Source organism: Centroberyx affinis, unplaced genomic scaffold (assembly GCF_046629955.1).
Source record: "Centroberyx affinis isolate AG114_WGS23_722 - 3 ecotype Tasmania unplaced genomic scaffold, CSIRO-AGI_Caff_v1 ptg002687l_1, whole genome shotgun sequence".
NCBI lineage: Eukaryota > Metazoa > Chordata > Actinopteri > Beryciformes > Berycidae > Centroberyx > Centroberyx affinis.
This window is the reverse complement of record NW_027280869.1, coordinates 242,035-269,364: the sequence shown is the minus strand read 5'-3', so window position 1 is coordinate 269,364 and position 27,330 is coordinate 242,035. Positions and strand designations below refer to the sequence as shown.

At 40.0% G+C, this 27,330-nt stretch overlaps 1 protein-coding gene across 1 annotated transcript; it reads left to right on the top strand.

Moving 5' to 3' along the window:
• Nucleotides 1–6,379: 6,379 nt before the first annotated feature.
• Nucleotides 6,380–26,498, top strand: npm1b (nucleophosmin 1b). The gene is made up of 11 exons (XM_071535304.1): nucleotides 6,380–6,450; nucleotides 6,753–6,835; nucleotides 7,670–7,789; nucleotides 8,816–8,909; nucleotides 9,020–9,111; nucleotides 9,354–9,421; nucleotides 10,705–10,777; nucleotides 17,248–17,343; nucleotides 21,609–21,704; nucleotides 21,800–21,874; nucleotides 23,413–26,498. The coding sequence occupies exons 1-11, from the start codon at nucleotides 6,402–6,404 to the stop codon at nucleotides 23,464–23,466; spliced, it is 900 nt and encodes a 299-aa protein (XP_071391405.1). The 5' UTR covers nucleotides 6,380–6,401; the 3' UTR covers nucleotides 23,467–26,498.
• Nucleotides 26,499–27,330: the final 832 nt, after the last annotated feature.

Genomic DNA, 27,330 nt, shown 5'->3' with positions numbered 1-27,330 from the left:
AAAGATGACAAACCTCTCTCTTTTTTTCTTGCCTCTTGTTGTGTCCTGTGGATTCTTTCACACACTGCCTGTTTTTTTGTTGCCATGCTGAAAAACCGTGCAAGAATACATTAGGATTTTAGCGAGGTATTCAGCCTCATGGTATTAAGCTATGATTACACATTAAAGTTTCAAACCACCCAAAGGTGAGATAGCATTGAGCTGTATCACAAGGATACGGTAATACCTTTTTTTATCCATAAAACTGATGACTACAGCTCCCATGTGTGAATATGAAGCGGGGCGTTGCCGAAAAACAGCAAGCATGCTCAGCAAAACCTTCCCTGGATAAATAAAGGTTTGAAAACTGATGCCGGCTCAAATTAGAACGAGAGCACAGGAGAAAGTACAAATTGTCAAGCTACCATCTTAATTGCATTGGCCTGTTTGTTTTTTTTCCAGTGATTCCAATGTAATACCTCCAGCTGAGGACCATCCAGCTGTCAGACAAACTAAATAAACCTTTGTTTTTCGGGGTCCTAACTACACCACACCATGCCACTTAGCTTCCAGTGTTGTCTGTGACGGCCACCTAGACACCAGACAGCTGTAAACACTCGTTATCATCACATCCTCCCTATCGTACGAACGCTTATCGCCCAAGTCATAACAAAAAGCTCCTATCTAGACGCGCGGTCAACACGCCGTCGAAGCCGATCTGCAGGTTCCTTGTTGGTAAATCATGGACTTCTCATGAATTTGGGCGTCGTTGCACCTCCCCGCAGGAAATCACTCCACTGCGTTGGACTGGGCGTGCGTTGGCCTACTGTTAGTCTTGGCCATGCCTGCCGAAAAATACCAAGCACACACCTTATGACAGAACTGGGTGTCACAAACTCCTGGGTAAATAATCAACATTGTGCACCTTTTGTTGGGATATCAACGGCATCTGGCTCGCCGAGCCTCCGGGACGGGGCTCAGAGTTAGCTTGATGATCTGGTTCGAAACAGCTGTCTGCAAGTGCAGCCACCCCCGACACCCCGAACCGCTTCTCTCTCAAACGTAGGCTCTATGTTTAGTCAGTTTAGAGGGCGTCTTGCCTGGTTGGGATCCTGTCAATAGCAGGCGGTTCTCCAGGTGACGCCTACTCAACCCCCATTTCCTCTGGCCAAACCGCGTCTCATTGCTCCTTTCATCTCTCTGTCTCCGATGCCATGAAGACGTGACTTGGCCCATTCTGCAAAAATTCCTCCCTTCACTGTTTTCAAAAGCGTGCATTGTGTTTTACTACAGGTGCTTAAAGATTTTTTTTTTTTTTTCTCCTGCTCTCTTGTCGTGGCTCTGTATTTATTTCTCACCCCCTCTCCCCCTCTCCCCCTCTCTCTCTCTCTCTCTCTCTCACCGCCTGTCCTTATCCAATAAAATGTCACCACACAAGATGAACAAGAGCAAGAGGCTCAGCGTATATCAGACTTCCTATCAAGCACTTTGTTTTGAGCAGGGCACCAAAATACTACTCATCACATAGGCTGCTGTGCTCTGGGTCACGCTCAACCCGCTCCTATCAGTTGTTTCCATTCCTGTGAACTGCAGTAAACATTTAAGTCATAGTCTGGGAGCTGCGATGGCTTCACCGGCTCAGTGGGTTGAGCAAAGCACTGACACTGCCAAGGTTAGAGGTTCAAATCCCACTGGAGTCACCCAAACTAAAACAGCACTGTAAGACCTCCAGTAAATGGCATATTTGGTGTTAAATGGCCATTTTCCAAAATTACACGGTTCATTATTTATTATTATTATTATTAAACCTTTATTTAGACAGGTAATCTCATTGAGACACGGGGTCTCATTCACAAGAGAGACCTGGATTATAAACTTTGTATGGATAGTCCAACGCTGGGACTCAACTATCAGGTGACAAAAAGTACATGTTCAACAAATTGACACTTGCCTATTTGATTAATCTTTACAGACTATGTAACCCTAACCCTAAGGTTAACCCTAACCCAGATAATGAATATCGAAAGACTGCTTTTCACATTATTGCATCACCTGAAACTGTAGTAGACTTTTCAGTGACACATTATACTCAGTAAGCTAAGTATCCGCATTGGACTATCAAAATAAAGTGTGACCAATTATACTGCACAGCCTGGCTCATCACTTGTTTATGGCTCGAGACCCAAAAGCCTATCTGCGGTACGTCCACACATGATTACTTTACTAATATGTCTAAATGAGCCTGGGAGAGATATTGAGATTCTTATTCGGGAACCACCGCTGAAGGGTTTACTTGATACCAGATGTAATAATATCAGGCCAAAGTCCTAACAACCATTTTCAGGCTATGACAGCTGGTGTAACCACTACATTTCAGAGAAAGCAATCCGCGGTCTTACACTGCCAAAATCTATTAGACCATTGCTAATGTGTTGACATGTGAGGCTTTGTTGACAAAAGCCCTTTATGGTTCTTGACTTTAAGACACTGCTGTTAGTTTGGGTTACATGTACAGTGTGCAGGCTGCTTCATGCAAAATAATGATTCCTTATTGCAGTGGAATTTGACTGTGGAGGGAAAATACTAAACTAAACAAGAGACAGTCTCAGTGTGTCTAAATGTAGGTACATTTATACATTCCCACAATACACAACATTTGATATATTGTAAACTTTAATTTATACAGCTACATCTGGTTTTTGGTCAGATATGAGTGATTCATGTAAATCTATAAACAGGTTTGTACATGTTGCTGAAGGCAGATTTTTGAGTGTGAGTGAGTGGGTAAAAATGCCAAAATAGTTACACATTTTACATTTACATTATGGCTATTTAGCTGAAGATTTTACCCAGAGTGGTTTAAAATGAGTGTATCAGCAGCATAAACTTAAAATAATTGATGACTAACATTAGAAAGCAACAACAAGTAAGTAATGATTTTGTTTTAAAATCTACTCTGGCTCAGGATAAGAATAATGATCATGTTTTGCAAATGTATGTAGTTTAGTTAAAAGTTTAATTGAATTAGTTAAACTGAATGAAAGTGAAGACTAAGTCGCCACAATACTGGACCTTGATTGGCTGACAGCAATCAGGGTCCTGATGAGGTAAACCTGCTGAGCGGGGGCTTTCAACTTCCAATCCTGCAAACTGGCCTGATTGGACCGATTTCAGTAATTCTTTAGTTAGGGGAGCCAATCAGGACCAAGTCCAGCTGTGATGCCTTTCCGGGTCAAGCTGCCTGGAAAAAAGCTGGATTTTTGAAAATGCAGGAACTTTAAATTTAACCACTCAAACACTGTCAAAATTTAACAGTGTCTTCATTAAACATCTTTGATCATATACGTATATAAATAGAAGAAAAGTTGACTTCCTATGAAAGGGGCCCTTCAACAAAATATTAATATGTCCCTAAGGCATGTATGTATGTATGTATGTATGTATGTATGTATGACAGAGACATGCTAGGAGGGAAATAAGAGCTTTTTTTTTTTTCTTTTACTGCTATAGGTCTTCCCATTTTGGATATAATGATTTTGCATATAATGCATGCAAAATGTCTGTTATTTTATGCAGAACATTCGGCTTTTGTACCTGGAAAAACCAAAAGCAGTGAGCCGCTTCCTGCTGACTGGAGTGAAGACTGAAGGACTCACTCTGCAGCCTGACAATATGACAGAGACTCCAGAGCTAACCTGACCTGCTGACATGACATGCTTTCATGGTTCTCTCTCTCTCTGTCTCTGACACACACACACACACACACACACACACACACTTACACACACTTACACACACTTACACACATGCATTTTTGCGTACAAGCGTACACGCATAGACAGAAAGCAAGCATGCACATGCTCACACACACACACAAAAGCAATCAGTGTGTCCGTGCTCACACACATACATATACACTCATGGATGTACATCTACATGCACACACACACACACAAGCAAAAAGGGGGGTAAGTGATATTTTCCTAATTATTTTCCTTTTATTGCAGTGCAAAACCAAAAATGTTAATGATTGTTATTCACAACATAACATAGGAGCTATTTATATTATTTACAGAGATTAAGATTCAGAAAACTGATATTCTATAAAAAGCTATTAAGTGCAGTTACACCCTTTTTGCACCAAACTTAATCTAGAGTCTTGGACACTTGAGTCTTTTGGATTCCCCCTTAATTCAATTTCGTTTATGATTACAAATGTGCTCTTCTGACCATCAGATAGAGCTCAACAAGAGCTTTCCAATGATATTTAATACTAATTTTCATCCAAAATGTCACCTATGCCCCATTCGCATCAAACCCTCATATTGTCCTATAAACATATCCTGGTGCAAATTGTAAAGCTACAAAAGAGAATGGTTATGCAATATTAACATACTGGGTGATTCAGAAGTAGGTAATAATAATAATGAAGAACAAAGCTGTACAATTTTATAAAAATGCATATCTACTTTTGAAACGGGCTGTATTATGATAGGATGCATGCAGCTGGGGAATAAATAATGAAATGACTAAGTATGAATAAAAGCAATTTCTTCTCCTCCCACACCTAAGGAGACCCACAGAAGGATACCAAGCAAACGTGTTGAGTAAGTTCACCTGCACCAAGGGTGCAGATACCAGCGTATCAGCTATGAGAGCGGATCCTCAGACGTGTCCCGGCAGTTTGTGACACATTAAAAACCTTCTTGAGCTTTCAGGCATGCATGAAGACGAGTCATTCCTTCTGGGTAATACTGGTAGGTAGCTCTGTGACTCATCGCCTGTTTGATAGGGGCCAGTTACCTTCACAGTGTCATGCGACTATTAAGCTTTGGAAAATGTTTCACTATTAAGCAACTTAGCTGCCGTTTTACATTTAGACTTCAGGCAGACACTCCTATCCAGAGTGAATTACAATGAGTGCAACTGTAGAATAAGTTTAAATTCATAGGTTCCCTCCATTATAATCAACCAATAATAAGGACTGCAAGGGTCAGAGCCACAGCAACCTGACAAGAGAGGCTGTACTGTACAAAAGAGAAGTACTGGGTAAAGAAATAAGAGCCTGGGTGAAAAGGTGGGAACGTTTTTTTCATCTAGGGCCACTTCAAAGATAATAATATAGTTTATGTTGAAGTAGAAAGGCCAGCAGCCCGCAGGAAGGTGTAATGAGTAGGTATAGACCTTCCTTCAACTGGAAGGTCTTGGTTCAAGCTTGACAGCAAGCACCCGCCCTGATGAAGTGCCTTTGAGCAAAACACTGAATCCCCCCCACCAGCTCCAGGGTGCTGGTCTGTAGCTGAGCCTGACCTCTGACCTCCCTTTGGAGGGGTGCAAGAGGAAAGAGAGTCACAGAATTTAATAATATGCTGCTTAGAATTACAAGAAATAAGGGCCAGTTTGATTGACATAACATATAGCAGGGACTGTTTAAACAGCCACTCTGAAAAACTGACAGGGCCAGTTGACACTTTATCTATTTTCATGATGAACATTTTGACAATGTTTGCTGTCATTGCTATTCTTTGCTAATGAAATTAAAACAGTGTATTTTAGCTAAAGGTATGGGATGAAGAAAATAAAAAAAAACCCCACTATAAAATACATGCAGGTTAGGCCTGTATCTGCCACTGCACCAAATTTGATCATTTGAATAGCGTGATCTACCTGTACAGGAAATATACTGTATCTTCATGCATTAAACAAACAAATTCCAAAATGAATAAACAAATAATCTATTTTTATACAGTCACTTAAAGTTGGGTTAGGCTTCTCAAAACAAACAGTGCCATGCATTAAGCATGTAGTTTGGACAATTTTATAGCAGGGTCATTTCTTCCTTTATAACTGAGTTTGCCACGGCTCTCCATTTTATTATCAATATTATTAAGAACCACAGAAGACTCTCACAGACTGCACGCGGCCCCAGGGCCGGACTTTTAATATCATTGGCCAAAGGCCTATTTCATTTAGCCCAAACAACACATTTAGCAGTGCACATTAGGGAGAATGTCCTAATCTCAATTTTAAAAGCTTTGACTTTTATGTGAAGAACTCATTAAAGTGCCTAGATGAAAAAGACACTGAGGGATGTTTAAATACCCTGTAGCTTTTTAGTAAACTCATACTGCAGGCTTGCATTGAATGAAAGCCAGTGATGGAAGTCCATATAACCCATGGCTGGTTTTCTATCACAGGCTAGCCCCTGCTGGAGGCTGACACTTATTTTAAACCTTTTACAGCAGCTCCATCCAGTGTTCATCCGTTAAAACAGTTCAAGTTTTTCAGTTTAATTCGCCCCGCCCAGTCTCGAATTCAATTGGCCCGATGAATCTTTCACCCCCAACGCTTTCTGCTGTCTCATTGGCTCGCTGATGTGTCCGTCACACCAGTTGACGGAAGTATAGCCACCCACGGCAAAGATGGAGGACGACATCCCAGATTTGAGCAGACCACAAATGTACTTGTTTGGTGAGCTCGCCTATTCTACCAAGCTAAAATATCTAGTTGCACAATCAGTTATATCGCCATGTTGTCATGCAGAAATGATAAATCTCTACATTTTTTAGCTAACAGACAGATAAAGAGCTGGCTAACCCGCCTGCTCCCACTCGCGCCAATTCAGCCCTTTTGTTAGCTAGCCGAGCAAGGGAGCCACATTTAGCAGGATTAAACCCTCCTGTCTGTAACCGGGGTTTGCATTTGTTTGTATACTACAAAGTAAATGCGCACATAACGTTAATTTCATGCTGCACGTATCGTTTTCATCCTAGGTTGTACTCTCAAATCGGACAAAAAGGAGTTTAAAGTTGACGTAGAGGACGATGATACGGAGCAACAGCTGTCACTCAAAGCAGTAAGCAAAACACTCCTATTGCACATAGCGGTGGTGAACTGCGATGCAAGCTCAGCATGTAGCTACAGTAAAATACAAGGATTGCAACTCTCAAGCATGTTTCAAAATTAAGTTCAAGTGGGTGAAATGAAATTGTTACTTGAAGTTTGATTTTGTTTATAAAGTAACATGGACTACTTTTGGCAAAATTGTCTCTGTATATCTCTAGTGCCAGTGTGCTTTTGTGTTTTATTACTGTTCTTGGAGGACAATCATCTATCTATCTATCTATCTATCTATCTATCTATCTATCTATCTTTAAGAGGGTGGTAGACCCAGTTAATTTGCCCTTTCTATTTTTGGCTTAAGGTTGATCATTTTCCAGTCAAGTGAAGTCAAATCTCTTTATATAGCCCTTCATCACACAGCATGTCTCAAAGGACTTTACAGAGAACGAGCCTACCTAGATCTAACTGAAATCAATCACAAAACAAAAATGAAGCAATGTATTATGCAAAAAAAAAAATACAACACAAGGAAGGAAACAAAATAAAGACACAACAAGCAAATTAGCATGTTGTAAAGAAATAACAAATCTACCTAGAAACCTTGGGAGGGCCAGTTCATAGACTGATCCCCCACCAGGACAGTCAGACAAAACAATCCAGGTATACTTCATTACCACATGCATAAGAGTTTTTGCAGTGGCCTGATGCACTACTCATGGTGAATTCACCTGCTGTACCTATCTATTTGTAACTAGACAAAGAGACACAGACATCAGGGACAGTAACAGCTTGATCATGACAAGATGTGGAAATGTTGTTTTTAAGAATGTGCTGTGTCTGTGTTCAGGTGTGTCTGGGTGCGGAGGCTGAGGATAAGTTCCACATGGTGGAAATCGAGGGCCTCACCTATGATGGGAAGACGACCAAAGTGCCACTGGTTGTCCTGAAACCATCCGTCCTGCCATCTGTGAGTCTGAACACTGTCAATCTCAGCATTTTAACGAGCATAGTAATCTGATCATTGATTTTACTCTGATTATGAGAGCCGTTTTTTGTGTCTCCTGTGCGCTTTTGTGTTTCCTGCACGCTTAATCACTCATACCTAAAACCTGGGTGAACTCGATAGAGCTGTGATGTAAAACACATTGTTCACTCCAGTGTTTTTACTTAAATTTTGAGAAAGTCAAAAGGTAAATAACTGAAACGAATTGGTCTGTGAGAGATTAAAAGTGCGGAAAAGCAGCCATTGGATTAAACTTCATATGTGGAGCAGATGTTCCTGTTTTCATGGAATCTTGCTTATAGGTCGTGTCCAAGTTCAGTAATTCCCCTTCATAAATTCCAGTCTTATTGATATTCTGCTATGTAACTGTCCCATGTAGAGTGTGGGATACACTCAGCTCAAGGTTGTGTTTGATACAGCATTTATAGTTTGGTGCATTAACAAAATTATAAACGTTCTATATATTTAGATAAACTATTAAGATAATATTATGCTATTAGAATAATGTTTATATTAATAAACCTAACCATCCCCCCGCCCCCTAAGTTTAAATGGAAACAAATTTTGTCTGAAAAAGTTTCCTCAGTTGTTCCTCAGGCATAAAAGTGCTAAAACAATATTTTTAATGATCCCTTTTCTTGGTAAACAATAACGTAATTGCTTTGTTAAAGGGTTAGGCTTAGCTTGAACTTTGTTTTCAAGCTACGGGATGTCTTGTTGTAAAGATCAGATATTTGCATGTTATTGTAATAAGTGCATTCTCAGCATAATGTTTCTTAGACATTGACATTTTAGTCTTTAACCTGATGCCCCTAAGCAGAACTACATCAGTAGAATAAACCTTTAATTGATAGATTGCCAACATTACCAGCAACCAGTAGTGAGGAATACAAGCACAGCACCCTGTCAATGAATGCAAAAAAAAGTGTATTAGATAATGTTTTTTTCTTATTTCAGGGCTGTGACATTCTCCTCTTGTTTTTTGTCTAGATGAGTTTAGGTGGATTTGAGATCACCCCTCCAGTCACCTTCCGTCTCCAGTCTGGCTCTGGACCAGTACACATTAGTGGACAGCATTTTGTTAGTGAGTAGACATGTTACTGCCACTACTACTGTTGCTGATACTACAGTTACTACATATGTACCTCACAGAACACGACTTAAAGGATGCTGTAACCCGTGGTCACTTTGTAGGTGTGAAGGATTCAGACGATGAAGAAGAGGAGAACAACTCGTCGCCTGTGAAGAGGCCTGCAAGCCTGATGACGGGGAAGAAGCCTGCATTGGTATTTACCTTGGTCATTTCTTTGAATTAATTTACCTACAGTGTAATGCAAGGAGAAAACATGCTATCACAAAAAAGTCTATATTAAAAGATAAACAATTAACCAATAATTTAGCTCCTCAAATGTCATTATCAGTATTGGATCCTAAAAAAATCCATTATCATTCAGCCCCTACTGTAATACTATTCATAGTGTGTCTGGCATTGTTTGAATACATAATGATGATGTATTTTATGTTGCAGAAAAAACTAAAGATGGACTCAGATGATGATGACGACGATGAAGAAGACAGTGATGAAGATGATGATGAGTATGCTTTGGATTTATACTGAATTAATTCCTTCCCATGTCTGTGATCTGGTCTGACTTTTTGGAATAGTACACAACTGAGAGTGCCAGATCATTAAAGAAAAAAAAATTATATATATATATATTAGAGCTGCAATGATTAATCGATTAGTTGTCAACTATTAAATTAATCGGCAACTATTTTGATAATCAATTAATCGGTTTGAGTAATTTTTTAAGAAAAATAAGTCAACATTCTCTGATTCCAGCTTCTTAAATGTGAATATTTTCTGGTTTCTTTACTCCTCTGACAGTAAACTGAATATTTTTGGGTTGTGGACAAAACAAGACATTTGAGGACGTTATCTTGGGCTTTGGGAAACACTGATCCACATTTTTCACCATGTTCTGACATTTTATAGACCAAACAACTAATTGGTTAATCAAGAAAATAATCGACAGATTAATCGACAATGAAAATAATCGTTAGTTGCAGCCCTAATATATATAGTACTGTGTAAAAGTCTTGGGCACATGTAAAAGAAAAAAAGTATAGTGAAGATGCTTTCAAAATAATTAAATGAAAAGTTTCTAAATATCAAAAAATATACTATAAAGAGCAGTCTACTGACACACTAATACAGAAAACAATGAATAAACATCTAAGACACAATTTATATAAAAACTCTTGGGTGCCTAAGACTTTTGCACAGTACTGCATATATAATAAATATTATGTTGTATATATCCCTACATCCTGATGGGAAGTTTGACCAGTAACACATTTCTCTACCTAAAATCTTAGTCAAATTAAAGCTCTGCCAGCCAATCTGAGGATAAATTTTATGCTTTGGTTTTTGGTGGTGGGTTTTCCCTTAAGTACCCTTAAGATTCTGGTTGTGCCTTAAAAACAAGTGAAGTGTACGTCATGCAGAGTAAATCAATGTGTAGATTTTTGTTACAGTTCGTCACAGTCATACACCTGGTTCAACTATTCCTGGACTACGCCAATACACTTGGTTGATTTATGAATTTGAGTTGGGTTTGCCAGAAACTGGGCTTTGACAAAATCCTACAAAGTATATAAGGAATCAGTTTATTCACCAAGCAAAGTATTTCTACAGGACTTGGTTCAAGACGTATCAACAACTGGTAGTAACAGAGTGGGACAGCAGGGCCTACATGCCGTGATAGGAATGCTTACATTTGCTTTTTTATTCAACACTTTTCCATGAATTCTTTAAGACTTCCCAACTGTAACACATTGCGTTTTGTTCCCCCCCCCCACCCCTATTTCATTTGTAGTGACGATGATGATGATGAAAGTGATGAAGATGATGTGAAGATTCAGAAGAATTCCGTAAAACCACCCAAAAAAGTAAGCTTGGTTTGGTTATGTTTTTTGTTCATTCTATAAAAGATAAAATTGGATGAAAGTGAAACCTTAATGATCCCCATGGGCAAATTTGGCACAGCGGTGCAGTAATAGTTGTAGCATACTGTGTAAAAAACAATAAAAATAAGTATGAACATAAAGGAAAAGATTGAGGTTAATAAACATATGCAGCTGACAATTTCAACACATGCAGTGTGCAACATTGAGAGGGATATGGGGAACGGAAAAAAGCAGATATGTCAATCTACTGCCATATGCATATATATATATGCATACAGTACATTATAGCAGTGGTTCTCTAGGTGGGGTCCAGGGACCACCAGGGGTCCTCGAGGGGATAGTCATTCTTCATGTAGAAGAATGACTATTTTGATCATAGTTTCTCTGTTATCTCTCAACCTACAATAGTCATGGAATTCTGGACAAAATTGTATCTAACAATAAAAATATTCTCAGATTTGGGTCCAAGAGGAAAAATCCCATCAAATGGAGGTCCATGGCTCCATTGTGTACTAAATTAGGGGTCCTTGATATGAAAAAGGTTGAGAATCACTGCATAGGATATACATAAGTTGATAGACATATGATACATATAGCAGAAAGAAGAAAACAGGGTTTGGGTGAGAGCTGGTGTGTCTGTAGGGTTATAAAATGGACATTTCCCATTGCCGATATTATGATGGGCCCACAACACCTCCAACCACCCCCCCACCCCCCAAACCTCCAAACCTGTTGTAATATAACTGACCTCTGACTTAAATGACCCGATCTGCCCACCCTGACATTAAATCTGAAAATTAAATGGAAAGTGCAACATGCCAACCGAGGGCCACACTCACACCGGGCATATCTGGAGACTTTTATTCAAACTCTGTTATTCCTTTTAGTTCTTTTCATTTTGTGAGAACCATGTCACTCAAAGGTGCCACTTAGACGCCTCAACATGAGAGAACTGTGGTGTGGTTTGTTGAGTGAGAATGCCATATGAACTAACTACAGGAAATGACCCCAAAATGCAAGGTTTCATGGGTAGGAGACTGATGTTGACACCTGATAGCCAGCAGTTACTCATGGTTGGAAAGTCTAGCATTACAAACTGCAGTCTGGACTGATGCTCCTATTCAGCTGTTTCTTCTTGTGCTCTATCTAACTGGTATAAACACCAGAGAAGGTAAATTGTGGAAAACTGCAGACAAATCCATCATACTTAGTTAAAGTTACTGGGACTGGAATCAGATTTGCTTTGTTTTAGGGCTGAAACTAACGATTATTTTCATTGTCGATTATTTTCTCGCTTAATCGATTAGTTGTTTGGTCTATAAAATGTTAGAAAATGGTGAAAAATGTGGATCGGTGTTTCCCAAAGCCCAAGATGACGTCCTCAAATGTCTTGTTTTGTCCACAACCCAAAGATATTCAGTTTACTGTCATAGAGGAGTAAAGAAACCAGAAAATATTCACATTTAAGAAGCTGGAATCAGAGAATTTTGACTTATTTTTCTTAAAAAATTACTCAAACCGATTAATCGATTATCAAAATAGTTGGCAATTAATTTAATAGTTTAATAGTGTTTTTTCTTTTGTCCTTTTTGAGGTGAGATGTTTTTTTTTAAAGCCCCTTAGAGTTTGTTCTCTTACCTGCACAAATTAGCAATTATCATATCTTCTTGCTGTGTTCTTTAATCACCTTCTGTGCAAACTAATATTTCGGTAGGGAACCAAACTTGAATTTGTGCAGCAGCTTGTATATTTGTTTGCAGCGTTTCCAATCCCCTTCACTGTCCACCAGGTGTCAGGGCAGCCAAGGCCTCGTCCTCAGATATTTGCTGTGAAAGTTAGTTCTCTCTGTGCTTCTAGAGTTTTCCCCATGCCCCGTCAGATATAATTGGTCCCCGATCCTTTTATGTCTACTTTTTTTTTTTTTAAACTCACACAGATTGTATGATATAAGTGGCATTTTGATTTCTCCTGGCCCTTCCCATTTCTGCACTCGCTGACCGTCCACCATTTTGTTTGAGACAAAACATGGAACTTTTTCATCCTGTTCCCTCTTGTACCCACCTGTTTTCCGAGAGTAAAACACAGGGTCTGTGTGGCGTAATGATCGGATTTCTCCTCTGTAATCTACTTGAATTCTCACCGTCTCACCAGCAAGACAGCACTAGATGTAGGTTATGCTATACAGGCACACACACACACACATGCACATACACATACAGACACGCACGTACACATACAGACACGCACGTACACACACACACTCATAGATGCATGCATATACACACTTATCTACACGTGTACATAATACACATGGATACACACAAATGCACATATACAAGCATGCAAACGTATACAAACACATATGCACACACTTACATTCATACACACACACACACACAAACACACACACATATATGCTCAAACACATGCACACTAGTTATGGGAAACTTCCTCCCCTATTTTTCTGTAACCCCCGCATATCTTTGTCCTTCTGTCATCCCACTGTTAATATCATTGCTCCTTTTTTATCGTCTCTCGTGCCATTTCTCCTTTGCACCTGGCCTTTCTTTGTCTTTGAACACTTGTTTTGCGTGTTAGCACAATCACTTGCAAGTGTGTGAGTGCGTGTGTGTATCTGCCTCGTTTTCTTTTTTTTTTTTTTTACGCGGGTGTCTGTTTGTGATTTTTTTTTTTTTTTTTTTTTTTTTTTTTTTTAAAACACGGCGTCCAAGTGCAAACTGTGCCAGGCAAAAGATCAAAGCCTGGGCAGATGCGCATACCTGCGACGTGAGCGCCGATCCTCGCCTCAGGGTCAGATGACAGCTGAGCATTTCTGTCACCTGTTGATTTATTCTGTTGTCTTCTCCTCCAACTCCTCTACCCCCCCCCCCCCCCCACTCCCTCCTCCTCCTCCACCCTCCGTTCCACCATGACCTTAATCCTTTTCTTCACCCTTCTACTTTCTCGCTCCATAGCTATCCCATGTCACTCTTTTTGTATTACAGAGAAATGAAGGCACACAGCTATAGAGCACTGATTGTGTGTGTGTGTGTGTGTGTGTGTGTGTGTGTGTGTGTGTGTGTGTGTGTGTGTGTGTGTGTGTGTGTGTGTGTGTGTGTGTGTGTGTGTGTGTGTGTGTGTGTGTGTGTGTGTGTGTGTGTGTGTGTGTGTGTGTGAGAGTGATGCAGTCTACTGTCCATAGTATGTAGAGCTGCAATGATTAATCGATTAGTTGTCAACTATTAAATTAATCACCAACTATTTTGATAATCGATTAATCGGTTTGAGTAATATTTAAGAAAAATAAGTCAGAATTCTCTGATTCCAGCTTCTTAAATGTGAATATTTTCTGGTTTCTTTACTCCTCTATGACAGTAAACTGAATATCTTTGGGTTGTGGACAAAACAAGACATTTGAGGACGTCATCTTGGGCTTTGGGAAACACTGATCCACATTTTTCACCATTTTATAGACCAAACAACTAATCGATTAAGCGAGAAAATAATCAACAGATTAATCGACAATGAAAATAATCGTTAGTTGCAGCCCTAATAGTATGACCCTTGCACCTTCTCCAGTGTGTTCTACAAGTGCCGGCTTTGGCCCAAATAGGCAAACACTAATGTGTTTCCAGCCAGCCACTTTTGTTAATGGTGATTTTTGTTCTAAAACGGGCTGCATCTGACTCTACTCAACGATTTGTTGCTTCTCTCTCCTGCATCTGTTGCATTTCATCCACTCAGAAAGAGACTGTAGGCCCACATCATGAAAACGAAATTGAAACTTTCACTTGCATCTGAAACTGTTGTGAGTGTGTGCGAGTGTATACCTTGACACTTTGTTTGTTTACATTGTCATCGATGTGCAATTTAACCTAGCCATCGGGTAGAATTTCATCTCCGTGCAGCCAGGCTAGAGTTCAAAGACCACATGCGTGATTTTTTTCTGCTTATGCTGAACTTCTTTTATTTATTCATTTCATGTGCATACAGGCTAATCGTTGGTTTTATTTATTTGTTCTTGGTGATATTTCTATGAAAACACTCCTGAAAAGATTTTTTGATCGGTCCAACTTAGTTTCCCCAGTGACTGTGCATCTTGTTGTGAAAATGCAAATGCCAACCATGTTTGTGAAAATGTAAATTTCATAAACAAGTTTGTTAATCTGTTTTAAGGGCAAACAAGTTTCGAGATAATCTCGACTCAATCTTATCTTCTTGAAAATTAGTTATTTACTTCATTAACTTAAAAGCCTATACTGTATATAACTGTCCTACCACTGTTCAAAATATTCAAGGCCCTCGTCGAGAGAAAGCTCTTATGAGACCAGCATAATACTGATGGTTTGCGCTGCTGTTCTAAGACAATTCTATTGATTAATCCTCCTTCAAATCTCAAGAATAGAGCCTTTATTATGCGAGAGAGCACTAAAACTGAACTTGTGGTGCAAAAACTTTCCCAGGGGGCCGTGTCCCCGGACCCCCCTACCTGGCTACTTTTCCCACCCAGCTGGCAACTCGATACTCCTAAGGAAACACACTGCTTCTTTTTGTACTGAATGTGAAATCCTGTTGTCCTTGTCCTGTTGGCAGTGTGTACTGTTTAACTACAAGGTGTCGGTGACTACATTCACACTGCAGCTGAAAGTGTCCAGATTTTCCCTCCCAAGTGACACACATAAACATCAGATCTGAACATGTTTTCTAATCAGTGTGAACAGCAAAAAAGCTGAATGGAGATTTTTTTCATTTCCGATCTGGACCACATGAATGTAATCGAAAGGTGTTTGAAAGAAGCGCAATTTGCGTAGGTACGAAAACGGATGTGACATGTTTTTGTTTTAATGTTACTGTGCACATGCATGTTTTCGGCATTGCTGTCAGTTCATATTGGCATCGGAAATGGGTTACATCCTAGAATAGATATGAACAGTCATCCAAAAAAACTACAGTGTGAATGTAGTTAATATATCTCTGCACACATGACATCCAGACAAATTGTTTTTGTGTTGTTATTGCACTTGGTAGCCAAAGGGATTAGTTCAGTTTATTTGCACAGTGACAACAGATAGAATCAGTGTGATTAAAAAACACTGATAACACACTATGATAAAAAAAAAAAAAAAACACAAAGAAGAAAAACAAGTTACTAATTTGTGCTGGTGAGATTAAAAAACCCCCCAAAGGGCTTATAACATCTCACCTCAAAATGAAAGTGATTCTGATGACACAGCGCATAATTTACCTTTTATCTGTGCTGAAGTGCATCTATGAAGATTTTGAAGAGAACGTATTGTTCTTTCCTTGATTGAGATCTGTCTTTGGTGTATGAACATCTTTCCATTTAAAAAAAAATGCCTCCCCACCTCATTGGGGCAGCCTTCCATCGCCTTCCATTACCCAGGCATTGCTCTAGGAAATTACATGTGTAATTGCCTTGTACCAGTTATGTCAACACAGGCAATTACAGTTCTCGCCCATTCCAAAGCGAATACCAGAGATTGCGAGGAAGACGTTAGTGCTCAGAAAATGCAGGTACTTGCCTAAGCTATTACAAGGTAATTACACAGGTGACTGAGAGCAATGACAGGAAGTCCTGCAGTATGGAGAGGAACAACAAGGGGTCATTGGGCAACTAATTACCTGATCAGTAAGAAACTAATCAAGTGTGCCCAGTGTTTCCTCTGTAATGTTAGGCATCAGTGGTGCTCCGGGGTAATTTCAGTTTCAATTTTCATATTGTTCCTGTTTTGGTCTCAGCTATGTTTCAAGCACAGGTTGAAAAGCTAAAAACCTCTTTATTTGGATAATTAATCAGAATAAAAAAACATGAATTCTTAACGTTACGACTAAATTATACTGTTATCTCAGTTCCAGATTTTCTCTGGCACCAGTGGTAATATTTTTTGCTCCAGGGGTGCCAGTCAAGTCAAATTTTATTATCACAAAGTGCTTTACAGACACAAATACAGATTAAAACAACAGATGATAAAATATGTGGTTAAATTAAAAGAACAAGAAATAGAGTGATTTTTAAACTTCAAGAATTGGGGCCAGAGCTTGAAAGAGTGGAAACACTGAGTGCACACCAATCACATTTTGGTGAATATTAAGCATTAATATTATGGCATTAATATTATGACAGCAATGGCGCCCCCTGCTGAAACACTGTCACCCCACTTTGGGCTGTGTTTACAGTGATTTGCTCAATTCAATTTATCTTCTGAGCTTTTGAAACAAACGTGTAATGTTTTATAAACACTTGAGTAAAATGGATCTGTAATTTGAGTTATGTTGGGCTTAGAACGTTCCAAAAAGCTTCGTTTCCATCATACAAGTCAAACTCTTAAAAAAAATGTGGCGATCAAATCAATTCGGGGATAATATTTTGTCCGAAATCTACTTTTGAAAATCTTGTTAAGAACGTCGGTTATGTTTGTTTTTTTACTCAGAGCCCGGAGTCTTCAGCTAAGAAGCCCAAGAGTGCGGTGAAACAAAACGGCTCTGCAGGAAAACCAGGAGGATCAGCGGTCAAACCACAGACTAAGGTAGGGAAAAGCTATATCACCTGCTCAGCTTTGTTTACACTGTGTGCATGGTATAGCTCTTGTGGTTAAAGGGGGACAAACATCACACTGTACACTTAAAACAAAACGGAGTAAACGGCTCATCAAAAACGCCATTCTAAACAGTGTCTAAACAGGTCAAGTGAGTCAAGGCTCAGGTGGGTCACAAACCATAACAATAAGATAACGAGCAAGACTAACTTGGATAGATGGATACTGTGTTTCTTGATTGGGTCATGGCACAAATAATAATGTAACAATAACAAATGAAAAAAGAAAATCACTCCCGCTGGAATAAAGCAGCTGAGAACCACTAATTTAAAACATCCATTCAGAAATCAACTTCATTCTATGCCACAGGACATGGACATTTCCAACTACTTATGTGTTAAGTGCAAACCTGATGAAGCCTGGAGGCGAAGTGCGTCGTACAAGCCGGTGCACTTGTTGCTCTGAAAAAAACATTACACATACGAATGCAATGAAAGGGGTCTGAAACCTCTCAGTGTGGGGAATACTTTCATCTTTGTGTGGAAAATGATTCCTGCACAAACCAGCACCTGGGAAGATAACTGCCGTGCACAGGGCATCTTTGACCAAGGGTAATTGTTTGTGTGTATTGGCCTTCACTATTAAAACACGTCAAAATACCTCAGAGAGCCTTTGCCATTCCACCGCCAAAGAATGCGATAAATGCACGTTGCAATTAGCTCAAGCTGATAGTTAATTTCTCAGATGGAATGTCTTGGACAGCCGCCTCTCAAAACCTCAAGGCTTGAACTCTGGCTCTCTTTAAGCAAACACACCTGACCTCTAAACGGGTTTCCTGGGGCAAGGTTTAAACCTGCGACCCCTTGGCCTGACCCCGCTGTCTTGAGTTGCAGCCCACCTTTGATGCCCCCCAACCCTCTGTGACACACACACACACACACACACACACACACACACAAGCATATACAAATTTGCAAGCTTTTTCTGCAAGTTTACACATTTCACAAATCGTGTTACTGTGATAAAAATGACTTGGAAAGAAACTCAGTTTAGATAAGATGTTATGTGTTGGCATGCAAACGCTGGCTGCAGGCTGCATGTTTGATATCACATGCCTTTTGTTGAAGGCGCACTTTGTTCGCTCCCAGCGGACATAAACAAATTGTCACATCTTCTCTTCTCGTCTTGAAAGAGAGCTCTATGATTGTTTGTGATGCTAAACGCTAAGCCGTTGGATCGCCAAACACCTGAGGCGAGAAAACCGATTCCCCCACCCCCCCCACCCCCCCCAGGCGCAGCGTTCTTGCTGTGTGGGAGAGTGCGGCTAATTCTGTAATGGCCGTCGTCCAGACATAACACAGTGGCTGTCGAAATGCTCCGGGGGGATTAGCCGATGGGCAGCTGAACCGCCGAAACCATCCCGCCAGTTTAGCTCCCAGGCCCGTGGAGCCTCGACCGGCCCCCGCCCCGCACCCCTCTCCCCTTCTACACAACAACTGTTCCCTCCCGACAACCTCTTCACACCCCTAACTTCCTGGACACACCTTCTCCCAATTGCTCTCATTACCAGCGTTTGATGTCTGGTGCAGCTTGCGCTTCCAGATGCCCCTGAGGAGCGAGGAAACGGGTGTGGGTGTCTTTTTTTTCTTTCCTAAGTGCAGGTGACTGGTCATTAGATTGGCTTGTCAGATCTGTTGCCAGTACTGAATTTCTCACCTCTCACATCCCTGCATGTAGCTACACCTTCTTGCATAACAGGCTTGACATGAGAACCAGCTAACTCGAGTTGTGCTGATCTGAAGTAACTTTATCTTGCAGCTGGTGTCGTTTGATTGATGGATCTGGAGAGGTTGATGCCTCGGAGCAGACGTCACAGTCGTAAACTTGTTAACCACTTTACTCGTGCTTCTCCCAAAAGGGTGTCAGTCATTGTTTTTAGCGACTGATTGACATGTGTTTCAACAGGTGCCCTGCCTACCTGTTTTGGGCTTTGGCCCTACCTGTTTGTTTTTCCCAAGAATGTAAGCCCATATCCTTTTTGACTGTGATTGTATTTCAACTGATTCAACAGTTTGGATCTGTTGTGTATGCTCTTCCAAAAACTTGTCCTTACATATACTTATAAATATATTGTGAGAGTCACAGTTTATCAGTGACTTGTCTTTTTTTTCCACCCCCTTTACTTGGCCCCCAAAGCTCTCATTCCAACAAAGTGACAATTACCATCCCCGGACAGACTTGGTGATCAGAGGTGTCACAACCATGTGTTTGCAGTCGATTGGAGACGAGCGATTGCATCAAATGATAGCGTGCTAGTGATTAAGTTCCATGTCCCGTGGCATCTGTAATCAGCGTCTGGCCCAGATGAAAAAGCTTGCTGGCTTTGTCTGTTTATCAGCTGTTTCAGGTCCACAGCTGTCCTTTGGAAGTACAGAGCCGCCCCTAAATAATAAATACGTAGCGCATTTGCCTGGCCAGGAGCCAGCAGCATATGTGCTCTTTTTTGTAGTGGGGTATGTGTGTGTGTGTGTGAAGGTTTTCTTCATTTTATACCTTTTGATCTGTGCTATAAAATGCCGATGTCTTGGGGACAGGGACAGATGATTGCATTCTTAAAGCTGGAAAGATAGAGAATTTATTTTCCTAACTTTTTTCAAGCCTTTTTTTTTTAACCGTTTCAAGTCTTAGCCTGGTTTCAAATGCTCTCATACTTGGTTCAAAGCCTCAAGATACTTGTACATATTCATGTTACGTTGTTTGAGGAATCAAGTAGCTTATTTCAACACTCAGCTCTTGGCTAGTATTTGTAGTAACATATGTGATTTGGTGGATGCCTTTATCCAAAGCACCTTACAATGCATATATTTTTAGCATGGCTGGCTCCAGAGGGAATAGAGAGAGTCCCTAACTCTGGCAGTATCGGTGCCATGCTCTACCCACTGAGCTGTAGAACCACTGTGAAAAGAATAATATAGTGTTTTGAAGCAGAAATGATAATCGACTGAAAAGAATGCCCAAAAATCACTGCACAACCAGCCTTTTGATCCTGACGCCTTGCTGTTTTTTCAGTGACTGGGTAAAAAGTTCCTCTATGAGTCTCTCCTCTCCTGTTTCAAATGTGTCTCTGGCTATCAATGAAACCCTGCAATTTCACTGGATTCCAGCCTGGCCTTGCATGTAGGGACAAGCTCCACAGCTTGTGTAACACGCAGCCACGGCGTATGGCGTGTGTGTATGTGTTGTTGTTGTGTCACATTCAGACACTTCCTAATTGAGGACCTCTGGGGCCTCGGCTGCCCGGGTCTGGACACACCTGTAGTCCTGCTAGTACAGTGTTCATGCTGCTCTCTCTCTCTCTGTTAAGGCAACATCATCTACACAAACACAGGCCTCTTTGCGTGTCAAAGTAACACAATGAGGTCACCAAAATGTGACATCTTAGAAGTGGTGTTTTTGACCTGTGGCTTATGATAGCATTGGTTTTAGTCTTGGCAATTCATAAAGACATTCAAAAGAATATAATGATATCTTTTCTTGTGGAAGTAATATCCATTTGACATCAGCACAAGCTTAGCTGTTATCAATAAACGAGCATGAGAACATTATGCACCCCTCGACAAGCGTGACCCTTTTCTCCTCCGCTTCAGTAATTAGGATTTGCCACCACTGGAAAAACAAAACACTTTTTTTTCCCTTTTTTTTTTTTTTGCTTCTCTTGACAAACAATCCCTATTGCTCAATGTAGAGTCTGGGCTTGCCCTCTCCTGCTTGGAAACAATAAAAGGATAATTTGTACCCGATGTATTTGTAAAAAGGTGGTGTAATTAGGGTAGAATTTGTTGTCCTTTCTTATGCTTTTATCCCCTTCCAGCTGGTTGCCCACGCCAAGCCTGTTAACACAGCCCCAGACTAAATAGGTCACGATAGGTCTGTAGCCCAAATCCTGTCCCAGACTGGCCTGTTGGTCACTAGACCAGTTCATCACCAGTTTGATTTTGGAGAAATCCCAGTGGAACTTCCAAGAATCTGTTGTCTAGACCATAATCTTCGATAACTACTGGTTGTAAAGACTTTCAGTTCAAAGAGGCACACAGCAAAATAAAAAGATAACAGCTTTAACTTGATTAAATGGTGTCATTGAGAACTATTATATACTGTGAATAGTGATCTTTTATCTATTGCTCTATCTATCTCTGTCCTTATTTGTCTCATGGATCAATCTTTCTTATCTAGCTAATATATTTTTCAAATCCCAGACACCGACCCCAGGAAAAGTCAAGCCCGAGGCTGGCCCGTCTAAATCTCCCTCTTTGACTGAGATTAAGAGCAAGTTGTCATCAGCAGCCAAAGAGGTAAAGCTACCATCCTCATTTGCAAAGTACCATACTTAATTGAACGTCTGACATACAGCTAAGCTAATGATATTATAATGCCTTTTTTCCATCAGGGAAAACCACTACCGAAGACAGAGCAGAAGTTTGAAAATTTTGCGAGAAGTTCTTTTAAAATCTCAGATAAAAAAGTAAGTAATCTTTTGTCTCTTTTGATGTGTAATTGTTGCATGGTGTGAGTATTACCACAACACTAAAGCTAAAATCCAGTCAACAGTCAGGACTGAGACTGTGAGTTAGTTTTGTATCTTTATTTTTATGTGAAAAAAAAAAAAAAAAAAATCTGAACAAAGGTTTTCAAAGCAAAACATTTTCAGTTTGGATTCTTCTTTCACTTGCAGTGTCTTTTTTTCATTCATTCAAAACGCTTTTTCATTTATTTGAATCTTTTTGGCCCCGCTATGACAGGTGAATGACAATTTACGTTTTATGGACACACGGCCAATTCATTTCCACTTCCTGCGTTTTTGTGTGTTTTTTTGTGCTTGCTGTCAGGTTTCTAGAAATATTCCAGGTGCTAAGTGTTGGTAGCCATGGCCACATTTATGTCAACCATTGTTTTTAGCTTTAAGAGCTAATACCTCAGTGCGATTATAGATTCTCAGGAATGCACTATTGTTCCTCTCGCTGTCCTCACACCTTACACTGTCCAGTATGCCTCAAATTGCTCTGCAGCACAGCGCGTACTCTATGAATTATGTTCATTTTGCGTCAGTGGACTCTTTAGAGATGGAATGGGAGTAGACCTGCCAAGGCAAACTCTTTCCCAGTGATTTACTGGTCCGTTCTCTCACAAGTGTGTCTTTTGTAGCCTTAATGAAGGGACTGGAGGTATGCGGATGGTACCAGTCTCTCTCACATTCAAGGCCTTTGACCAACCCGAAAGAAGATTTTCCTAAATGCAGGATTTAAAGCTTTTCTAATACCTCCTGCCAATTTAGAAGAAAAACAACAGTCCCCGCACGATTGTTTTACAGAAGATGAATAAATCACCCAAAGACTGTTTTTAGATCATCACTTTAGACTAAATCTGTTTCTACAGTTTGTGTCAAACAGTAATCCCATATTGTCTGCATTGTGACACCTTTGTGATGGTGGTATCCAAATAAAATTCAAGCCTAACACTGAAACACATGGATGCTGTTGCATTTGGTTACATATTACATGTTTAATAAGGATCTGGTTTGCAGACGCTCATCTGAAACAGGCCATTTGAACATGCGTTTGCGATTGCGTTTCGATGTTAAAGCGTTAACTGTACAGTTGCGAGCAGGTGAAAGCTCTTTAGAGTGCAGCGAGGGCCGGGTGGACAAGGAAGGGAGTGGGGGTGGAGTTGGGTTGGGGAGAGCTTGTTGATCCCAGTGTGTAGAAACATCTGTGGAAGTGCTTTGGTTTCATCAGCCAAGGCTGAGATCTGTCAGACCCGGAGCACCTAGTCATATACTCTGGTATGTACTGCTGCCCCCACCCAACCCCTCGTCGTACCCCAGCAGCCCCATCTAAACTCACTGTTCCCACAGGCGAGACGCACAAAAGCATGTTGTAGTAAAAGTGAGTCATGTGTCTCATGCTGTATAGCACATCATTTGGACGCTTTATAATTAGTCTCTCTCTTTCATTCCCTCGTTCTGTCGTTCTCTCTTCCCACCCCCTTCCTTACCTTCCTCAGGTGGTCAAGGACCTCTGGAGCTTTGTACAAACACTGAAGATTGAGAAGAAGTAACACACATGTTGTACTTTAAATCACTTATATGTTTTGCATCCCGCAAGAAGTTTAAAGGCACAGTCGGCGAGGTTTCCTACTCAGCCTTGTCCTGTCAGTACTGCTAAGTACGACTGAGTGATCAGAAGAACCGAGCGCTGAAATTGGGTAATGCAGTTGATGCATTGATTTGTTTTTTTTGTTTGTTTGTTTTTTAAGTTAATTATGCAATAGGAGATATTGCAGAATGTGCCTTTAAATAGCTCCACTGCAAACGGAGGTGAATCAGAGTCCCATTTTGTGTGAATTTGAACAGTGTAAACAAGGCTGGTATATGAGCGCTCTGCTTTTACACAAGGATTGAGACAGCTGCCGAAACAACGCAGTCATCCCTCGGGGTTTGAGCATTTTATCACCATTACTGCTGATTTTTGGAGGAAAAGCATCAGAAAATATGAAGTCCATAATGAATATTTTCTATCTTTCTACTATCGGTCATATTCTGTTGAGGTACTTTCAATAGTACTCCCCTGAGTGAGGGAGGGGCATCACAGTTCATCATGCTTATTCCAAATAGCGGGGAATTTGACGATATTCAGCAGTCGTCATCCAGTGGCACTCTCATTATTACTGAAAACTGCAATATTATTTTAGTCTCGGCCCTACTTTACGTAACATTTTCAGCTTGTGAAACACCTTTGTAGCTTGATGCCAAGCCTTGAATCATCAAACCTCTACACTAGGACATATACTCTTAACACTAGAAAGAAAACAACACAAAAAAAGATGTCAAAGCAAAGACACAACTGGATTTGATTAGAGAAACTAAACGACAACAGAAACAATATGGTGGAAAACAGCAGAACTCTGAGATCCATATATCTGCAGTATCAGCCTTGCTACAGTTGCATATCTTGAAAAGTGAATCTATTGGGAAAACAATAAATGTTTTGTGTTTTGACCAGAAAAACAGAACTACGTAAATGTCCCTGATGAAAATAATGTGATTCATGTTGTTTTCCATATAAATATACTTTAGTGGATGGGGTTAATTTCTTGAACGACTTTGAAGAAAACATGTCGAAAGGTCACAAGGCTTAAATTTGTTTTGCAGACAGTAGCAGGCCCTCAAATTAAAATATTGTAAACCCAGTGGGTGAAGCCATTTCAGAGGGCATGTGCATTATTTTAACCAGTTGTTTAGGGAAGAGTGCCAGTCAAAACCCCGTCCATTTGTGACACTGGAAACAAACTTAAACCGCTTGTGAAAATGAATATATCAGCAATACCAGAGACGGCCGTCTGTACCGTGATAATGGGTCTGACGGTGAAGCAATAGGTACGAGTTGCAGCCGAATAACATCAGCAGCATCATGATAAGAATATCCTCAAGGGTATTTCAGCTTTTACAAAGCGGTTACCAGCGCAGCAGTACTGACTGAAAGTTTTTCTTCTACGTAATATACAATACACACAAGATAAAAAAATGGATGAAAAAAGTACATTTGCTAACTAGCTCTCTGGTTACAGTAAGAGTTGAAGCGCATTGTGATGCATTGAAAACAGATTATAAGCCTATTATAAGCATGGAAAATCTTTTGTTACAATATAATCATTAGACATGCATCAGAAAATGACATTCACATGGCATTACCCAGTTACCCCATATAGTAACTTTCTTGCACTATATTTTCAGTATGTAGGCTATGTATCACGCTCTGATTATAACTGGCATACACTCAGTTTGTGCTTATAATATGCTTATGATGCCTCATAATGCCTTATGAACGCCACTTCAGGTTAATTAGGTGTTACCCAGTTGGCATAGCAACCAGTAATGCATTGCTTGCACGGCTGTGCTTAAGGGGAATTTTCAGCATGGTTGGAGGGCATCTATCACCAGTGAAAATGAAATAACTGTAAATTTAGCCGCTCAAACTAATCCAGGTGTTTAACTAGCCCTGATCAAATATCTTTATTCAGATACGAAATTTGACGTACCTGTAATGTCTGGTATGTTTCAGCGTTCAAACTTGCCCTATATCAAACATGTCGTCAGTATGAATTGTGAACTTTCTCCTGTAAATAGTCCTCTTACTTGTATTTACCATTACGGCAGCTTTCGAATTATATTTTTAAGTGTATGCTTAATCCGCCCCTTGCTAATTGCTTGTTTTGCAGTTTGGATCTGTTTTCATGATCTTTATTTTGAAACGTTATTGAGATTCTGTTTGGTAGGGAAGTGTTTTATGTTCAGGATAGTTCCCCTTTCAAATCTTTTCAAATGTTGTCACTTGTTTTGATTTTACTGTTACTTCTTATTTTTAGCATTGCTGTGTGTCATCTTTAGTCATACCTTTTTGTTCTGTATTGAATCATGTTGAAGCCCGTACTTGAAGATGTCTAACTAAACGAGATTGAAATCTTTGTTGATAACCGGATGTATATTGTTTTGCCTGTGTTTTGGATGAAATGAGAATGTGTCACCTCAAACTGTCTGTCAGACTGCACTCATTTCACTATTGGGTGGCAGGCAAGTTTTATTAGATTACTTAAACAGCGCCATTTATTATTACTGCAATTTAGAATGGCAGTATATAGTTGTCATGTGTGCTTACTTGATTTTGATTTAAAGATACAAGAAAGTAACTACCAATGAATCAGACTTTTAGATAGAGCCTTTGTTGTTTTGTGATCAATTACTAGTTTGTAATTAGTCAGATGACGCCTCTTTGTATTTTTGTCCATAGTTGATAATCGATAGTTGGTGAGAAGTGAATTGGCACAATTAAGTAAGTCATAAAACAAACTGATGCATTGAAACAAAGATAAAATTTGCTGTATATGTCGATACATATGGTTTGTTGTGAGTCTATCGCTCAAGATAACGTTGGAAGAAAGTGTGTATTTCATCTTATTTAGTCAAAGTTTCTTGATTTGTTCAAGCATGACTGCTAATGGAAGATATTTGTTAATGGTTTGTTGAGATTAACATATCCATCCCTTCTTTTTGTTTTTTTACCCAACTGTAACATTTACCTGAATAAAGCGAATCCCAACTGGCTTTGCGTCACATGTTCTTTACTGTATACTATAGACTAGGACTAAATATTAATCTTCGGTATGACAGGTGTCAAAGTTTGGCTGTCACAGGTTCTTCATCTAAGTGCGTCACAGAAAGACGTCATTTAGCAATACAACATTGTAATTAAAGCAGAGATTAAAGCAGGGGTTTTTTAGGGCCATGCAGATGGCATCGCTCCCAGCAACAAGCAACAAAGTGAGCCGCAATGTCAAAAATCTTTTTGAAGGTTTCCTGGCAACATGATGTTCATAAATCTGATTAAAGCAACAACTGTGATGCAACTACTTAGGCACTGTTGCCCAAAAAGTTGCTATGTGTATCACTACTTAAAGAAGGGTGTTTAATTCCTCATAGGGTATTTTTCTAATCTTCACACCTGTAGCAGACTATTCATGTCAAGCTGTAAATTACTCTGCTCAGTCTCCTTAAATGTTGCAACACAAAAACCATACCGTACCATTGGATCTGACAATAGTATTATCATCATCATCATCATCATACTGTTATGCTCACAACCTATACAGTCAGTTGATTTCTGGTTATTAAAGATAGAAAGGAAGGAGGGATGCACAGGTGCAGGGATTTTAGCCTTAATTATTTCATTACCACATAACCTTATTTCTCTTTAATTCTAATAACCATCCCTCTTTGTTGCCACCACTGGGTGGCACTGATGTCCAGGTGTTAACTTCAAAGCGAGACTCCATAACGATATGAATTGATTACTCTTTACCTGAAGTGTGAGTCAGGCATTACTTCACTTGCCAGCAGAAGAGTTTTGCCCTGTAGCCAATAGGAAG